The sequence below is a fragment of the Eschrichtius robustus genome, chromosome 6 (genome assembly GCF_028021215.1).
Source record: "Eschrichtius robustus isolate mEscRob2 chromosome 6, mEscRob2.pri, whole genome shotgun sequence".
In the NCBI taxonomy this organism is placed as follows: domain Eukaryota; kingdom Metazoa; phylum Chordata; class Mammalia; order Artiodactyla; family Eschrichtiidae; genus Eschrichtius; species Eschrichtius robustus.
The window spans coordinates 140,554,918-140,574,971 of NC_090829.1; the positions used below are offsets into that span (position 1 = coordinate 140,554,918).

Genomic DNA, 20,054 nt, shown 5'->3' on the forward strand with positions numbered 1-20,054 from the left:
AAGGGGTTCGATCGTCCCCACTGTTTATGAGCCTCGGCCTTCGTAACGCCCCCTGAAATGTGTTCTCCTAAAGATGTTCCCTGAGATATGACACCGCTCTGCATTGTTTCGCTGCATACCAGCGTGAATATCCCAGAGTAATCCACCCTTCTTTTAACGGCCGATGACAGCGCCAATGGCTGGGCAAAAATCAGTTGAAGGAAAGGGAAGTCTTGTCGGAAATGAGATTAATCTTGTAACGAGTGTTCAGCCCTGATAACTCATCTGGGCACACAACTGCTTCAACTGGAGAGCAATTAACCTTCACCCGACAAGCTCTGTCCAACCGTTATAAACATTAAAGAGACAGAATCCTTCCCCCCCCCCTCCTTGTAGACTAAACAACCAGATTTGAATTCCACATAAATGGCCTCTTTCTGCAGATGTGCAGTGATGACAAAGTCCAGGGCGCAGGTGGGTCAGGACTGCGCTGATAACTCAGGTAACTTTGGGCTCAGTTTGCTCAAATTGAGGTTATTAGCGTGGAAAATCACTAGGGGCATTTTTCAATAAAATCTCTAGCTTTAAGGGAGTTGGACAGAGTTCCTTTCATGCAGGAACACGTGTCTGCTAGGAGAAACACAATTTGAGTGTTTGTTTTCCTTTTCTATTTCTTTCGTCCAACAGGAGGAGTATTTGCACGGAGCTGGCCCCTCGCTTGCGCTCAATTCCTCTCTTCCAACCAACGCGGGCATTTGCATGAGTGATGCAGCTTGTGGTCACCAAAGGGAGATTTTTTTTTTTTTTTAATCTCTGAGAAGTTATTAGCTTTCATGGGGCACAAACCTGTGATCTTGCCTTTATCAGCATATGCTGTAACTGATTGAGCTAACCAAGCCGGCCCATGTAAATTACGAAGTGGTTAGGAAATCTACCACCTACAATTGAAAATAATTTTTATGACACTGAAGAGAAATCTCTGACATCATTTAACTCATCTCTCAGGCAACAGCTCTCTTTAGCATCAGTTTATACTGGGCCATTGGGTTGTTTGTATCCAGGATATTAACAATGAATAGATAAAGGAGAAGGCCCCTGAACCTTAGAACTGGTGACAAACCAATGTGGGTGCATAATATACCACACTTATGGCGTTTAAACAAGAAAAATATTTAAGTACATATACAAAGTAATATGAGGGACAGATGTTCTATGTAACTAACCTCTCTGCTAGTGTGACTGTAACTCAGATTTTTAAAAATAATTAGAAAATAATAGAAGGAAAAAAGGAGAAGATTCATTTAGCATGTTCTAAGCAAATTTATCTCTCCAAGATTTTAATCCAGTCTTCACGATGACCAAAGACAGCTCTCAAAATAGTTCATCTTAACATTGCGTCTTAGCTCTCCTTTGAAAACTGGTTTCTCTTTTTCCAGTGGATAAGTCACGATGTACCAGGCCTCAGGGCTGTGTTTGCATGTACACAGCAAAGCTGAGTCTCCAGGGTAAATCTCACCCATGCTGGTCTCTGGACCAGCCTCTATTAACAGCATGAGAGAGTGACGTGGTAGAGGGTATGCGTCATATCGGGAAGTGTTATGCAACTAGGACAAAATATCCCGGCCTCAGGGTCTTGCTTTCTGAGTTTGCATTCATTTGCTTCCCACGGTGCCTCCTCCTGCCAGGAGTGGGTAAAAACCTGCTTACCCTCCAGAGCAGGAGCTGTGAGAGGAAAGCAAATGGACCAACTCTTGCATCACAGGGATTCAGACCATCTCTGTATTTGCAGCCAAGTTGATGCCAGCAAGGGATTCCACTGGGCCAATTCTCCCAGTCACCCGGCGAGCTTTCTGGTGACTTAGCCTGAGGCAAGGTGGAGATGGGCTACAGTCACTCGAGCTGGCCAACTTTTCATCCCACAGTGAACATCGGGTGTACTTGAAGTAGATGAGGGCACACACAAACAACATGACCAAAGTCCCTGACTGGTTCTTGACTTAAGTTTGCATTTCTTTCCCAAGAAAATCTTGCAGAGCTTCAACGTCAGTGACAAGATGAAGTTCAATTTTACTTACAGTCAGATCCATTTCATAAGACATAAAAGCAGAATGTTTAGGGGCAGTTCATGTTTCTGGTTCCAAATCCTCTACGTATATAACCTCGGCAGATACACAGACCAAAGACAAAAAAGAAATCATAGTGCCTGACAGTCACACAGTTTATGACGCCATTTTATGCCTTAGAACAGTGCAGTTTCAACTCGAGGACATTATGAAAAAAGCCACAGGAATCATTTTTTTATAAGATGTAAACAGCACACCCAACCATTAGTCTAGACTGAGCAGATAGGAGGAGGGTGACTTGCTGCCCAAGTCCCCACGTGACTCTGATGAGCTCGTGTGGGCTGCCCTAACCTTGTTGCACTTCTTGACATCTACCAAGAAAAAAGATGAGATCAGGGAAACCACAACATCAAACTCAGTATCTTGTGAAACTGAAACGGTTGCAGAGTAAACACTTTGCCTGACACTGATTTTTGTTTTGATCATCATACTGGATGGAACGATGGGATGGTTGACATCTATGCTGTGCAGTTGTATGTTTTTTTTTCAGTGAAACTAACTGCATTTCACTTTCCAATATGGTGCTGACACCCAAGTGATTTCTGCCTGAGCACGAACGTAAGAATCCCAGCATCAGCACTTCAGTCATTAGGCTTTACCAATGAGTAGCGCCTTGCTCTTCTAATGGGCCAGAAACGTGCGGAAGAGAAGATCCACCTTGAAACCTACTTTGTCTCCTCCCTACCTGAAGAGCGGTCCCCAAGCCCACCTGGAACCTCAGAATGTGACCTTGTGATAGGGTCTTTGCAGACGTAATCAAGGTAAGGGTTGAGATGAGACTGGATTAGATTAGTATAGACCCTAAATGCAAGGAGAGCATCCTTGTAAGAGACCAAAAAGGACAGACAGAGACTCAGAGAAGGTGATGTGAAGACAGAGGCAGAGATGGAAGTGATGTTGCTACAGCCCCAGGAAGGTAAGGATTGTACGAAAACACCTGGAGCTGGGAGGGAGGCATGGAGTGGATTCTGAAACCTCCAGAACCAGCCCTGCTGACATCTTGATTTTGGACGTCAGGCCTCCTAAACTCTGAGAGAATAAATTTCTGATGTTTTAAGCCCCCAGTTTGCGGTGATTTTCACGGGAGCCCTAGGATACTAATACACTACCTGTAGATGCTGTTTTAAACAGTTTGCCATCTCAGGGCATTATGTGGCCCACTAATTGCCTTATAGAGTTAGTACAGTTTCCAAAAGTGCTTGAAGGTAACTCCCAGATTACAGTCACCAGATAGCCTGAATTTTTAAGAACAATACTAATTTTGCAAAGCTTTTCACGTAAACTCCTTTGTCTGACCATGCCCTGAGTTTTCTGCTTAGGGAAATGTGGCTCTTGTACCACTGGGGGAAAAAATGTCTGATTCACCTTCTAATGAATGTCATGATCAGGAGGGGAGGTGTTTTAACAAACACCTTTAAATCTCTCAACATCTGTTTGAAAAGACTGTTAGAAGTTAAAAAAAAAAAAAAAAACCAAAAAAACAGCCAATGGAAATTAAAACCTAATTTTTTAGTATGTTTTTCCAGCTAACATATGTGGGCAAATTTTTCAAATTATGATTGCTTCATATATATATATATATATATATATGGAATCCAATTTTATCACCTGGCTTAGATAAGTTGGTTGTTAATTGCTATTAAAGTTAATTTTTCTCATAAAGCAGATTATCTTGCAATTGAATACAAAGAACTTCGCTATTTATGAAAATGTTCTCCCATATATATATATATGTATATATATATGAAGCAATCATAATTTGAAGTATATGAAGCATAGTGAAGTATATGAAGTATAGTGATTTACAATGTTGTGTTAGTTTCCGGTGTACAGCAAAGTGATTCAGTTATGCATATATACATATATTGATTCTTTTTCAGATTCTTTTCCATTATAGGTTATTACAAGATATTAAATATAGTTCCCTGTGCTATACTGTAGGTCCTTGCTGTTTACTTTACATACAGTAATGTGTATTTGTTCATCCCGAACTCCCAATTTATCCCTCCCCGCTGCTTCATGTATATCCTTTCCCGAACACAATCCTAGTTCTCTTAGGAGTTCCTTTCAATTATCCTAAAGAAAATTAAGAATTTCCTGACCCAAAGGAAAACTGGGTTGAGAAATGCTGGACTCCTCAATGGCCAGTCAAGTTTCTTCCGACATTTTGACTCCCAAATAAAAGTTGTTGCCTTCTCTTCAACTCCTTAAAAACTGGATCATAGTGTTTGTTAGGAGAGGGACAGAGTCAGACCTCTTCTAATGACATATACTGCCAAAGACATGGTTCCCTCAGGGAAAGATTTTGGTACCCATTTATTGTTGTGTTCATTCACTCATTCAGCAAATATTTATGAGTCAGCACTCTATGTGCTAGGCACTGAAGAAACGACAGTGAGCCAAATACTTGAATTATTAGATTGAGAAGTTATTAGACTGGAAGTTCATTTTAGAACTCTTACCAAGATAACCAAATTCTGTAGGTTTTATGAAAGATCACATTTTCCTTGGCTTATATATAATACTTTGACCATAAAGCTCACTAAGTTAATAATATGTTTGCTAAATTTGAAATTTCAGTAGGGAATCCAATTTTACTACCTGGCTTAGATAAGTTGGTTGTTAATTGCTATTCATCTTTCTCATAAAGCAGATTATCTTGCAATTAAATACAAAAGAACTTAGCTATTCACGACAATGTTGTCCCACATCATATCCACTGCAGATGTTAACTATATAATAATCACAGTACTGGAAGGGCTGCCTGATTCACCAATGAGCACGGAAACCCTCAGTGTGAACCAGTACATTGGATATCAGCACATGTGTTTAAGGGATCAAGTTACAGCTTCACTGAAATTTCTAAGGAGTGACTGCAGTTAACAAAAGAAGAAAAGCAAATGGTGCCCATCATAATCCATTAAACACAACTTTTCATGACTTTGTGCCCAGGAGGACTTTTTGCATAGTGGATTGTTAACAGCTGAACACTTAGATAAGCCAATGCAAACCTTGGAGAAACACCGGTAGGTGTTGCCACTCGGTAAAAGCAAAATTGCTGCTTGGTTTTGCCTCATCCAAACAAGCGTCATGTAACAAAATTCAGGCTCTGAGAACTGTGTTTCTGCTTTTAGTTTTCACGTGGAAGCATCTCCAACCACGGGCCGGCACAGACACATGCATTTATCGGGCACGTGCTCACAAACGTTCAAAACCCCATTAGGTTCTGGGAAGCCCCACGATCATCAAACCTTCCCAAGCCCAGGCAGGTTCTTTAAGATAACACACACTTATGTCTAACATCTGGCATTCAAACTGGACACAGGGGCACGCAAGACATTGGTCCCAAGACATAGTAATAATTCTGTCCTCCGATCAAGAAGTACAACTTCTCTCCTAACCTCGCGGGGGGCGACTTTACGATGCTTTGCGTATAAAAAATCGGTAATTGCTCATTGAATTAAATGAATTAATTCTCTATGATGTTATCAGCTCACTAATTAATGCACTCGTTCATGCATTTATCATCCAAGCAGATATTCATTTACTCATTGAACAGACATCATTAAAGGCCTGCTGCTTAGCAGGCACGGTCAGCACAGATAAAAGATTACAGGACCCCAGCCATATAACTTAGGGCATAGAGGGCTGAACTTTAACAAGCAATGTTCTGAGAGTTTCTGTCGTTCAATGAGGTTCCACAGATTCCTAATCATGAACATTCACTGGCAATATGGTAAATCAGCAGACGTCTGCTTGCCTCTAATGAATGTGTCAGCCAAAGTAGTTGGTTCAAAATAGCACTTGACTCCTTCCATGCTAGGACCACTCCAGAGACCAGCTGTGGCTCCCCACTGCAGAAACACATTCATTCATTCAATCAATCATTCATTCATTCATTGGCAAAGGCCGGAGAAAAGGCAAGGAAAGAGACCGTATCCTGCAGCCCTCCATCTTGGTTTTCTCTTTGGATCCTCAAAACTATTGGATTTCTGGGCTCAAAAAAATGCAGCTGAGTTCAGCTGCTGAAAAGTTTGGTTAATATGTTGCTTGAACTCCTAAATGGACTCACAGTGGTAACTCTTGTTATATTTATCCCACTATCCTCAAATGAATGGCACGAGAAAGAAACCAATTACATAGAGGGAAACACTTCCATCTCTTTAGAAGAAGTTATAAATATCTAAAGGGTACTGGAGGAATCCATTCAAAAGATGAACAGTAGAAACAAACACAATCAAGAATTGATTACTTCAAACAAAGCAAATAAGATATGACAGTAAATTAAATAATAAGAACGAGACTAGGATTAGTAACCAAAAAGAGCTCATATTAGTGAACATTTTTTGCACACAAGAACCCATTACTGTTCAAGCATGGACATGTATTAAGCTGTTGGATCCTTGAACCACCACCAACAAGCAAGTGTTATTATCACTACTGAGTCTATTTTACAGATGAGGAAACTGAGGCACAGAAAAGTGAAGTGCCCTGGCAACACTCGTTGGAACAAGGGTCAGCCCTAGGCAGTCTGGCTGTGCTCCAGAATAAGACATTGGGTCCTCAGGAAGGGATATGGGGCCTTAATCTCTAGACAGGGTCATCAAAGTTCAGCCCTCATTCCTCTTTTCTTCACTATCCTGGAAGAAAAAGGGAATGAAAAAGGACCACTGAAATGAGTTTAATTTCTCCAATTCTATTATGCTTTTTAAAGAATATATCTGTGTGCATGGAAAACAGACAAAACAATTCAAAAAGAATCAAATCTTAGCAGACCCCTGATGGTGTAATATCAATTAATTTAACTTCCTTTTCTAAATTATTTTCTAAGCTCCTACAATAATTGTTTTGGAAATGGGGGAAAAGAACAAAGTTTTTATTATTATTTTGTTGTTTAAAAGATATTTTATCCTGTGGGTCTATTAAACCTGTATTCAGGTTGAAGAAAACAAAACAGACCAAAACCAACCGCCATCCTCAGGGAGGCACCGGTGATTTTCAGAGAGGATGTGTCCAAAATGGGTCTACCAGCTATACGGCCCTGCACCAGCACCACACGACCGTGATTCCCGTGGCATCGGAACCAATACAGACTCAGGAGACCAGAGAAGGCATTTTGCAAAAAAGCAGAAGTGGCAGGAGGCAGCATCTGGAAGGAAACACGTAGGGAGATGCCTCCGTGGAGTTTCACTAAAAGGTAACAAAACTGCTCAATGAAGGGGGAGGGGGAGCAAGTACAGAGGAAGAAAGATCTTCATTCAAACAGGAGGCTCCTGAGGTGCTACCCGTGTCTTCCAACAGGATGAGCAAAAGCATATAAACAAATGGGTCTCCAAAAGAAAAATATCACTTTGGCAGTTTCATGTCAATTCCACCAAAATACCGTGCCTTGAGTGACTGTGTAAATAAAATCATCGGAGTATGTTCATGTACCAGCACCTTCATGAGACAGTACTACATCTAACCACGTCTGGCAGCTTCTCAGGGTCAGATATAATCTCTGCCTCTCCCTGGACAGCCACCAACATCTATGGAATACATACTGGACGGAGAATCTCTATTGGACACTGTCCTCTTGTCCATTTCGATGCAAAGCTCATAGGCACTTTCTGATCATCAAAGGAGGCACTTCAGCATGAAGTGACCTGACAATTAACAGCAGCTCAGTCTTCTGATTATTTCAGGGACCCGTAGGAGATCAGGGTGGAGCTGTAGGTTTCCATGCTTAGAGTAAGTAAACATCACTCTCTGGAGTTTTGCCAGTGCTTGAGCTGAGCGGCTTTCAGGTGCTATTTATTTTGTTTAGTTTATTGTTCAGTGTTACTGTTTGTTGACTTGATATATTTTTCCCCCCACAAAGGGGCCATTCGGTAAGGACATATCCTGTAGGTGGAAAATTGATGATTCCCTATTGTTCAGTGTTTGTGTGTGGTGGTTTTATTTGCTTTGGTTCAAAGGACCTAAACAATGCATTCATTGGAATTTAACAACTGGTGTAAAATCAGCACAGAGAACAATCTGTGCGCTGAGATTTCTGTACTCAAATCGGGTGATCTCTGCTTGACTAAAGAAAGCAAAATCTAAAATGACCTTTACATCTAAATAACCACAGAAAAGAAAACCACTGACTGAATCTCAAAGAGGCGTATTTTTCAACAAATACAAAAACAGACTTAGGCATCATTCTCTGTGATTCCAAGGAGACTAAAGTGCCCACAGGGCACAAGTCTTACTCATGGACATGTCTAACCTAGTTACCTTCCTCTCTGTAAAATCCAACCAGCAGACAAGACCAAGGATGAGAACAAGGGTCTAAAGCCGTTACCTTAGAAACGTCGCATTTTCACCTACTTCAAGACAGTGAATTCTGCCAGAAAATCGGTAGCGATAGGCTCATTCCCCTTGGAGGGCAGCGAACGCGTCACAAACTGTGCATTCGCAAAGGAAGTTTCCATCGGGAGCTCTTCCTGCATTGGTGAGTCTCTGGTGGGGTTGGCTATCTGTGTAGGAAGTGGACGCAGGAAGTATCTGTCTACAAACCCTTTATCCTCAAGGTAATTGCTACAGCAGCATTTTACTGTTTACTAAAGCAGTAAACATGTGATCTAAAAAAAGATGTTTTCCATCTCCAAAGAACAAGGCTTAAAAAAAAATACATGTGCGCTTATTTCATAACCAGCTTCTTATCAAAACCGTCGGCAATATGACTGTGCTTCCAAGAGTGAGTGAGTCAATGGGAACAGCTTTTGGGGTAGAACAGAAGCTTCTCTCTCAGGGATGCCCAAGAAACAAAGCCTGGTTTTCTTTACTGAGATGCTACTCTAGCAAAGTAAATTTTATTTCTCTTCTAAGCTTAACACAGGCTTAACAAGAGTCAGGGTCTTTGGCTGAACAGGTAAAGTCAACAAGACTTTCCATGTTAACTCAAACTGGGAGAATGGATAGCCCATAAAATCACTTGTCTTTGACCCTGGGCAACATTCCTCTTTTTTATGTGGGTATAAATATGCTTCTGGTCCTAAGGGTTCACACAAGAAGAAGTTAAAGATAGAACTCAAACGTGGACGTGTGGCTGCTGCTTTTGATGACTTTTACCCGGGGCAGGCAGAGCCTCCTGCCAACCTTCTCTTTATTTCTTTACTCCAGATGAAAAGCCTGTGAGCCTTCACTGTCCCAGGTTTCCTGGGATGACAGGAGTGACTGGATATCTGTGAGAGGCAGTGCGGGGCGAATGGAAGCAGGTCCGAGGAGGACCCTTGAGCACTGGAGATGTTCCAGGGGGTCCCCCCCCATCATTACTGTTGTCCTTTATGTTTTGAAAAGCCCTTGTTGGGTTGTTAACTATTGCAGAGAGGAAGAAAGAGGAGGGAAGGAGCATGGGAGTGAGAAGTACAGAGAGAAGCAGAGGGTAGCAAGGCCCCAGATTTCTTCTCCAGGGCCGGCCATGCAGGGGCTCAGGCAGACCCCTCAGCAAGCACCTCTTAGCACTGTCTTAGGTCATCTGCAATACAGATAAAGCACTGTGAATAACTGAGAACTCACTGGTCTGTGAGAGTCTTTATTTCTTAATAAAGAGAAAAGGACATGTTAATCAGAGGAAAATTGGCTACTTGAAAAAAAAAGAGTCAATTCACAACCTGTTGTAGAAATTGGAAAAAAAAAAAAAAAACCTTCTATGGATTTCCTGATTTTAGTCCTAGAAGGAAAACTGATTTGACTCGAGTGAATAATAAAACTAGCTAACAAGTATTAAGTACCTCTAATGTGCTCCATACAATTCCAACTCGGTTCATCTCCCCCTAGGCCTGTGAAGTAGAAACTGTGGTTACTGCTTTTTACAGATGGAAATACCCAGAGATCGTGAGGTGAGGGACCTGTCCAGGGTGAAATGCCAGGAAGACCATTTCTATTTTCCCGAGAAGGAACGAAGGCCTGGAGAGGTGCCTTCACCTGCCGAGGCCCTACGGCATCAACTGCAGCCTCAGCCCGCCTCTCTCAGGCCAGCCTCTTTCCACTGCCCCTCCCCAGCCTCCACATCTATGCCTCCCTTTCCTCGTGAACCAGGTTAAGACCAACCCTTTCCCCAAAGAGCTATTTTAAGGATGCCGTGAAGAAACAGAGTCTTCAGGGCCTCCCTGGGCATAAGAGAAACATGGCTGGGCTCGCTCTATTTCACCTTCATGCTTCTGACGCTCTTGGGAACATCAGGTAACATCCACGTACAGCACAGATCCAAAGGGACTTCGCAATATAAAACCACACACACTTGTTTTTGTTTTAAACTCGGAGCAACGTCTTAGGAAATCTACCTCAAATTGAGACACAAACTAATCGTGTTGACAAATTCTCAAGCGTTGTTTCAACGGTTTCCTCTTCCTCAAAGGTGAGCATCACCTGCCTACAGCTAACTTTAAAAAATAAAAGTCAACAAGACCCAATGGGATCCAAAGGGAACGAGATGGTAAAGTCCCTATTGGCTGATGATTTGAATTAATGGACTTGGGGGCAGGTGGATGGGGGCGATGGCGGGGGGGAGATTTTCTCTTCAGTGGTGACTCTGTTTCAGTACTTGCTAAATTAAAAAACCCCATCAGTTTGCTATACTATAATTTTATAATGGAAAGACGGATGTGAAATCATCAAGGTAGAGTGATTTAAAGGTCACTGTGTTAGATTCAGGAGTGCTACTTCTTTGCATATGTTAGAAATGTTCTTTATTTTATGCTCCAGAAATTGACGTGCATTGTCTTGAACAAAATCATTTGAAGTAACAGCCCTGATGTTAATGTTATGATTGGATTATGATGTGGCTTTAAAAATAAATAATTTTGCTTGGCCTTGGCATTTCTTTTCTAAATGTCTCGGCACTTATCTGTGCCTAACAGCAGATTACCGTTCCTCCCAGAGTCTAATTCCATGAACACCCCTGCGGAAAGACTTGGTAAGGCCTGATGGAAAACTCAGAGACGTGGGCAAGGAAGTTGATACTTGGGGTGAGGAAACTGAAATCAGCAGCTGATCTGGGATCTGCAAGCACGGGCCCCTTGGATATTGCCAAATATGGAAAGAATTCTTGGCACCAAGCAAACGGAGAATGGGGTGCTAGAGTTTTAGCTGTTCAGTTTTCTAGCGCTTTATCTTAATTAGCCAGTGAGAGCATAATAATTGTTGGCTGTGGGGTGTTTCGCACAAGAGTGGTAATGTAAGTTAGCCAATTATAATAATTTTCATTATTTAATGTATCACTATGTCATTTAATAAACCGTTTTTTCTCCTGCACAGTAATTTATTATTTGGAGCTAAGGCAAATCGCAGGGAAAAAAGATCAGATGATGATAAATTGAGGGGAAACAGATTTGTGTGCCTTGAGCAAGTTTCCTAGCCTCTCTAATCCTCTATCCTTATCTGGACAAAAAAGCACCAGGATGCAGGCTGTGGTGAGCACCTCAGGAGATAACGTGAGCATCCAGCACAGAGTCTGGCCTGGAATAAGCCGTTACAAGGATGATATTAATTTGGATTATGAATTCAAGCTACAAGATCTACCTTTTAAAAACGTTTTTCTCTATGATCTTTTCAACAGCAATTTAATTCTATGTAGTTAATTTGTATTTAAACTAGGAGAAATATCTCTAAAGAAATACATCTATTTAAAAGCTGCAATAATGATTATCTTACTAATATCTTAACTTTCTCTTGATGACCTTAAAGGATTTTAATCAAAATTTATTTTTCAACAACTATTTATTGAACCCCTATGCTTTGCCAGGCTCTGTCAAGGACACAAAAGAGATGGACAGACTATCACAAAAAAACAGGTTCTATTGTTTGCATAGGTAGACAAAAAGTAGAGTCACACAAACACAAGCAAAGCTGGGAGCATGTGTCGCCAAGAGAGAAAACAAAGCAGGAGAGAGTGGACAGAATGAGGAATGTTCTTAAACTTTATAAAACATGCCTCAGCCAAGTTCAATAGGGGAAATATGTGGGAAATAAGTTCGCTCAAACAGGGAATGAAAGTGTGAATAAGAAAAAGATCCAGAGGTCACAGTGGTCACTAGTTGAAATAGGTTCACAGCAAAAAAAATAATAAAAAAGGTAATGAAATACTGTAATTACGGAAATACAAATAAAAATGAGATTCCATTTTTGCCTGTCACAATGGCAAAGATTCAAAGAGTGAAATATTCAGAGTTGTTATGAGTGCAGTGGAACTGGCCTTATCTATGGCTACAAGTGGGAACTGGTACAACCCTTCTAGAGAGTAAAGTGGTCATTTTTTTTTTAACTGGCAAATATTTAAATTTGGCAGAGACTTTAAAAATATGTACACCCATTGGTCCAATGATTCCTCTTCTAAGCACTAACACTAATAAAATAAATTTTTAAAAAATTACATAAAGGGTACATTGCAATGTAATTGGTGAAAAATTGAAAGCAATATTATTTCCTACAATAGGATATTGGGTATATAAATCATAATACTTATTTTAAGTGGAATATAATTAAGCATAAAAATTCTGCTTATTAAAAAATTGTAGTGACATGGGGAAATGTTTGTAAAACAATGTTAACTGAGATAAGCAGGACAGTCAGGGAGACAGAAGGACAGACAGAAACACACAGTAGGAAGACACACACCAAATGCTGGTAATTTTCTCTGACGGGTTGGGACTAGGAACAATTTATATTGACTTTGTAATGATTTCTTTTTTCATTTTCTCTACAGTGAGAATGTTTTATTACTGTAATTTGTAAAAAATAACAAGATGCATTTTTCAAAATTAATGAGAATACAGGACAGTGGAGGATTCCAGTAAGCCTGTTCCTGCCCTAATCAGGAGCAAGAGGCATTGCAGGCCCCCGCCCTCCTTCAGCAACGAAGCAAACAGCCTCCATCCTCAGAACAGGACTAAACCAACCCTCTGATCACCCATGCCTTGAGGGACCCCCTGGACACTCCGCCTGCCCAGGTGTTTGGTACCTGCCCTGCTACATCCTTATCCAGGGACCCCTACGAGCTCCTTGCTCCTCACCTCTCCGGGCTCCCATGTGCCCTGCCCTGGCTGGGAGGCCGCAGTAGTGACCTGTGGAAGTGACCTGTTATTCTCCCTGTCTCTTCAAAAGCGTTAGCACAGAGTCTGTGTGCCTCTGGGCTTCACAACTGAAGCCGGGTAATGGAACACACAGAGAGAATTCAGAGCAGGGCGAGAAAGACAGTGCAATTTATTAGCGAAGGTCAGATGGACTTGGATTGTCTGATGGCATCTGCCATTTATTGAGCACTTACTAAAGGCTCTCCCACCCTGGACTCGCATCAGGACGGTCATTATAATCCCACCTTATAGGTGAGGAAACGGAGCTCAGACAGGTTAGGGCCCTTGCCCAGGGTCACGTGACTAGGAAGGGTTCAAATGCAGGTGTGTCCGTGGCCACATAAGTAAAGAAATCTCAGAGGTGATGGGGGGACAAAGTCCCCCGAGAAGAGAAGAGCCGTCCTCCATCCTGTGGGGACAAAAGGAGGGGATGGGTCCCCTGCTGCATTTGAGGCGTTCCCTAAGCCCTAGGGAAAAATCCTGCTGGAGCAGATGTGCCACCACCATTGGAAAGGCCTGGAGACGGTCTCTGTCAAAACCCCTTCTCGGAAGATTTTACACTGCAGAGAAACTCTCTGGTCCTGGCTTTCCAACGGCCTTCTGTATTGTGATTCTCTTCTGTGTCAGCTGTTAAATCTGCCAGGGTATTGGGATGCCAAAGCAGAATGCTCTGCTTTGGGTCTCCCCTCCCACAGAGGGAACCTTATTCTGAAATTCTAAACGCAGAAGTAATATTTTCCTGAAAGCATCAGGAATGATTGTTTCATTTATTTATTTTATTTCTACGTATGGTTTTTCAAGAGACATCGACAAGCATACGTATGTGTCGGGGTAGAGGAGAGATTTAAGCAAAGATCTGTTTTGCAAAAAAAAAAAAAAAAAACAAATTTAATGAAATAATCACTTTAAAGAAAATATAGATAATTAAAAAACAGTTCAGACTTCCAGAACATTCTCTGAGAGTACTGCAGTCCTCCATAAGTATACTTCACGGGAAGAATGATCCACGAATTCTATCCTTTCCAAGGCCACTGAGGCAGCAGCGTGCCCAGCCTCAGAGAGAGCTGTAGGGGGAAGGGTGCTGTGTCCCCTCCAGAGGGGGCAAACTGTGTCCAGAGCCACCCACGGACGCAAGCAGCAAGTCATTTTAAGATAATGGCCCATAATTCCACCTTTAGGCCAGTGCTCTAGAAACATGACATTCACATAGTCGTGCAACAGTATTTTCCGTTTTCTACTCCTTCCACTGTCACAGAGCCCTCTAAAGTAACAAGGGATGAAACAACTCAAATTCCACTTGAGCCAATGAGTTGTTGAACATTCATATGCCCTAGAGCTATTAAACTCATTCACCACATCCCTTAAAATCCTATATATGAAGGAGATGAACTTCCTTCACATAACCCTGAGCTTTTAATTTTAAACAAGTTTGCTTCACACATGATAGCAAATATTCAGCAAGAGCCTGCTATGTGCAAGGCATGAAATACGTAAAAGAAGCTTCATGTTTTTAAGTTAACTTTTTTTTTTTTTTTTTACTGAAGTATAGTTGATGTACAATATTATATAAGTTACAGGTGTACAATATAGCGATTCCCAATTTTTAAAGGCTCTACTCCATTTCTAGTTATTATAAAATATTGGCTATAATCCCTGTGTTGCACAATATATCCTTGCAGCTTATTTTATATATAATGGTTTGTCCTCTTCACCCCCCCACCCCTACGTTACTCCTCCTCCCTTCCCCCTCCCCACTTGTAACCACAAGTTTGTTCTCCACGTCTGTGAGTCTGCTTCTTTTTTTTATTTGTTGTATTTTTTAGATTCCACCTATAAGTTATATCATGGTGATCATCAAAACCCTCCAACCTCTGTCAAATCAAAGAAAGGAACTTCTTTAAACAGCTCATTGAAACCGTCATCATGTTCTCCCTCAGCAAGCCTTGCTAGTAACTTTCCATCCCCTGTCTGATTCTAAGATGCTCTCCACTCAAGCTGTTTGCAGCTTGCTCTCTCCTGGCCTTCCAGTGCCAGATCTGTGATAAAGGAAAATGCCCACAATCCCATCTTAAAGACTAAGGACCTTTAAACTCTAGGATCAGGGGCTGTAACCTGGGGTTCACGGACCACCCAAGGAGTCCAAGGACAGAACTGGATTTCAACAGTATTAGCTTCCGTTGTCACTCTATGTATTGCCTTTCCTGCGTTTTAAAAGCATTAATCTGAGAAGGGATTGCAGGCTTCATTAGACTTCCCGAGTGGCCCAAGGCATAACAAAGGATCAGGGAAGTAAGTCTCTGGGAGATTGGATTAAAAATCCTAACCGAAGCAAAATCAAGTTCCAAGGCTAACAACTGGCTCCTTGGAGTCTGTAAGCAAAGGCAGCACTGTTTTGTGGAGAAGGAAGGGAGGGGGTGTAAAGCACCCCCCCCAGTATCGTCAGGTGGCCCCAGAAGCAGTGGAAGCACCAAAACTGATTCGTGAATTACATATGGGAACATCACTCTTGATGCTTACGTTTTTATTAGAACTCTTAATCTGATCTTAAAATCCACGGCCCTTTAAGGATAAACCAACTGACACACTCACATAAACTCATAAAATTCCTTTACTTCTTCCCATGGAAACACTTTGTTACCATTTCCAAAATACCAAGGGAAAATGATGGTGAGAATCATAAAGAGGGGATAAAAACATTGAGCTTTTCACAGTGCCTCATAGGGTCTCATAGATATTCACGCCAAAAAAAAAAAAAATCCACTGAGATGCGGAGACCAACTTAACAGATTCTGTGCATCTGATGCTTGATGGACTAATTGATTTATTTACTGAAACAACAAAAAACAGAGTGCGTTTGAGACTGGAAATTGCCCGTATGACAGACTGTTTCCTAATTCCAACGGACAGCCGTAATTTTCCCTATGCTAATTTGAGCTTTGCACTAACATAATTAAAACTGCAGTCAACAGACTCAGGCCTCCTTTTTTCCACTCTATAAACAAGTCTGTAAAATCATCTCATTACTTTACCCAGGAAGCCTAGCAGAACATTTCTTAAAGGAAGTTACCTATAAAGAGGGGTTATTTTATTTTAACAGAGGATTAAAAAGAGTCCACTTGAAGTCATTTTGAAAGTTCACTTAAGCTATATATGATATACAGATAATGCAGTGTAATCAAATGTTAAAGTAAGCATAGTACCCTGGGTAAGTGGAAACTGTTTCCCAAAATTCATCCTGAAAAACACAAAACGTTCAAGCTTCAAAAATATCTTCATCTTTTCAGAAACGTATACTTTAAATTAAACAGTATGACACATTTGTATTCTATGCAAAACATACCCCACACCCTAAAGGATTGTCTGTTATTTCAATGTCCTTTAATACACTGATTTTTTTTAAACACACACACACACACACACACACACACACACACAAATTGTACCCAAGCTATTCAAAATTTACAAAGAACATTAGATTCAACTGCTATGAAATATGGACACAAATAAGGGTAAAAATAAGAATTAAGAGGGCAGCATTTGGGGTTATAAAATCAAATAATTTCTACTCATATAGCTCAAAGCAGAGTACATCAAACCTTCAATTTTAAAATTCCTTTCTATACAGTTATACCTCAGCAGACTTCAATCCTTGAAGCCAAAGAAAGAAAAATCTCTGTAAGATTAAAATCTTTGATACATGATTTTTTATATGTATTATTGAACATACCTTGAAAAGCAAAACCTATCTTGAGAAATAGAAACTGAAGAGAACTTATGAAACATAGTTTATGCAACTGGTATTAATTAAATCCTCTCGCACAAACATTTCAAATTCCAAATCAAAGAGGCTTTTAAAAATTGTCCTGGCCCAATTCTGGGCAAACTTCCATATTCATGAGCTTTCAGATCAACTAAAAACCCTTGATGAAAACACAACCAAATGCTTCTCACCTACATGCAGCAAAACTAAAGACATGCAACCAATAAAACTTGCTTTTTCCTCCTTTCAGTATCTGTTTTTGCTCCTGCCTTTTTCTCATTTCTAGAAATGTCACCAAGGCGTGTTGGCCTTGAAAATATTGTAACAGACCACTTCATGGGCTCTATGCCGCCAACTTGCACTAACCATCAAACTGGCTTCAGTTCCAGGGATCAGGCTACATTCACGTTTCTACCTCTGTGCGTTCACCTCCACCTTAATCTCTATTTGCAAGAAAAACAAAACATCAGACCACACACCCCAGAGCACAGAGAACCAACCGGCAATTCCCACAAAGCAACCATCACGGAGAAGAAAGTCTACTCTCAGTGCACCGAGGAGTAGGTACTTTATTAAAGATAAATACATAACCGAACAAACAAATTACCACCATTTGAATTATGAGAACGCTCTGTTCTCAGCCTGAAGTTTCCAAAAATCAAGTCAACATTGGCGTGTCCCATGACCAACAGCCACTTGCCAGGCATCTCTTCATTTCCACAGGGACCGGCTGGCATCCCTGATGGTAAGGAGGCCTTCAAGAACATCCAAAAGTTCAACATTTCCAAGCCCATCTCTTTCTCCGACCCTGCCCTCCAAACTCTCCAAGTCCATTGCCTTCCAGCGGATACACATCCAGGCACCGCTAGAGATAGTTAAAGAATATGAAAATTCGGACGCGCTCTGAAAAGCTTTTGCAAAAAGTCATCCACAGCCCTCAACCGTGAATTTAGAAACCCCAATTTTTTTCTGAGTTTGAAGTTTTTAAGCCTTGCGGATGGTTGGAGTAGGAAAAAGGAAATTTACTAGGCAGTGCAAAGGAAATCTTGTTGTCCTCTATTGTGGCAGCGGGGGTGTTGCCCAATGCTAACTTATCTGCGTTGATAAAGGAAACCAAAGAAAAGAGTAACAAGCACAAGATTTGGTCAAATGAAAAGGAACCCTCTCCTTACCTTAATAGTGCTGGCCATAATGCAATCAAGTTTATTGATCGTTAATAAATGTTAATAATAATTATTGCTTCTCTCTGACCAGAAAGTAGTTTTGATCAGGTTGTTTAGAGCGGATGAGATTGTGCTAAGTCTGGGAAATGAAGTCAGTCAATGGCAGGAAGAGGTTTCTATTGGTCCTGGCCGCCCAGCCCGAAGAAACAGGATATTTGGGAGTGGAGAGATAAGAGACCCTGAAAACAATGTTGTTTTTCTTGATGATATGCAGCCAGGAGATTTTTTTTTTTTCAATTAAAAAAAAAAGACATCCATTGCCTGGGCCTGGGATGACCACAGCAGGTGTGACCCAGTATGCCGCCGTGTGACACGCCGCCCCGGGCAGGATGCAGATGTGGCGGGACTCCGAGTGGCTTCACGTGGGCGGCGAGCTCCTCAGGGTCCCTGGGTGTGGATAGGACTTCTGGGCCTCTGTCTCCCCGGATCTGCCGCATGCCTGGGTCACGGGGCCTAAGGCCCCTACCCACTCCCTGCTCCATTCTCTTCAAAGGAAACTTTGCAGGTAGCACTTATTTCATGTTAATAGGCGACGACGTTTAATAATAGCCATTCACCTGATGATTTTTAACAACCTCCACTGGTTCAGCATCTCAAGTGAATGTTCCAGAACAGTTTCATTTTCTCCTTCCAAACATAAGTAATTGCCATCGGCTCCACGATAAAGTAGTTGAAAATGCAAAGACTCTAGAATGAAAGTAGCTAAGAGAAATAAAGAGGAAAATAAACCTGTCAAATCCTCGTTTTCAAATATTTATTTAAAATCCAAAGCACTTAAATGACTACGAATGCTTTATAATGGCAGCAAGCTGGCCCCCTCTGACAAACGTCCAGGTTGCAGACAACAGACCCCAATAGAACTCTTGGCTACACAGAGATGCCACGTCCTCATTAAGTGTTTTAAAATCTGAGCTGTAAGTTCAGGGCCACACGTCTGTTTTCCACTCAGAGGAAATACAGCTAATGTAGGCCTGAACATTCCTTAGAGGATTTCAGGCCTTTTAATTACTCATTTTCAGGAAATTACTTGTTCTCTGGAAGAAACAACATTTTGCTTTGAATCTAGCTACACGAAAGTTGGGCCAGTAAAGAGGTGTGGTCTCCATAGCGGACCCGCAGAACACAATAGACCAAACCCTGAGTCATCCAGCAGCTCTTGGTTTCAGAGGCAGACAGTCAGTGAATTGATTTCACTCAGACTTAGGCCTGTCTACATCAGAGCTAGAAATGAGCCCAAGTTTCTATATCTTTCACTGATCCCAAGATTTCCCCTTGTGATGAGGAGAAGGAAGGGGAGGAAGGAGGGGAGGAAGGAGAGGAGGAGAAATGAAAGAGAGAGAGAGAGGTGGGGGGAGAGAGGAAAGAAAGAGAGAAAGAAAGAAAGAAAAGAGGAAAGGAAATGAAGAAAGAGAAAGAAACAAACAGAGGGGGAAAAAGGAAAACGAAAGAAAGAGAAACTATAAGAAATCTCATGTAAAAATCAGAACCTGACAAATTCTCAGCATCTACATTTTGAGGGGATGTTGATTTCCGCTCTTTTCATCTCCAAACAATAAATGAGATGGCAGGCTGATTCAAATTGTGTTTCCCCTAAAATTTCAAAGTACTGAGTTGTTTTATCTGGGCAGCTTCCACTAGGATTCAGGAGTGCTGGGAAAAACGCTCTTTCAGCTCCACTGAGATTCCTTGTTTTTTACTCTCCTAAGAAGCATCAATTTCAAATGTGAACTGTAGTACCCTAATAAGCAGTGTTCTATTATGAATTTCCCAAAGAGCAGCCTTAAGTAGGGTGACCCCTTGCTAAAAAAAATAGCCATGGAAGAAAGTTCTGTGCGGTCCCATCTCACCACTGCTGCCTGGTTTCTGACACAGC

General features: G+C 41.4%; 1 protein-coding gene across 4 annotated transcripts in view; it reads right to left on the reverse strand.

The window, feature by feature from the left end:
* Nucleotides 1-20,054, reverse strand: part of ERG (ETS transcription factor ERG) — a 199,923-nt gene that overhangs the window by 91,442 nt on the left and 88,427 nt on the right. The window contains exon 1 of one of the 4 annotated variants that reach the window (XM_068547088.1): nt 18,131-18,250. The exons of the other annotated variants lie outside the window; for them this stretch is intronic. Coding sequence (XP_068403189.1) covers nt 18,131-18,148 — 18 coding nt within the window. The 5' untranslated portion in view covers nt 18,149-18,250. Of the gene's footprint in view, nt 1-18,130; nt 18,251-20,054 lie in introns of those variants that run through there. 4 annotated transcript variants of the gene reach the window in all.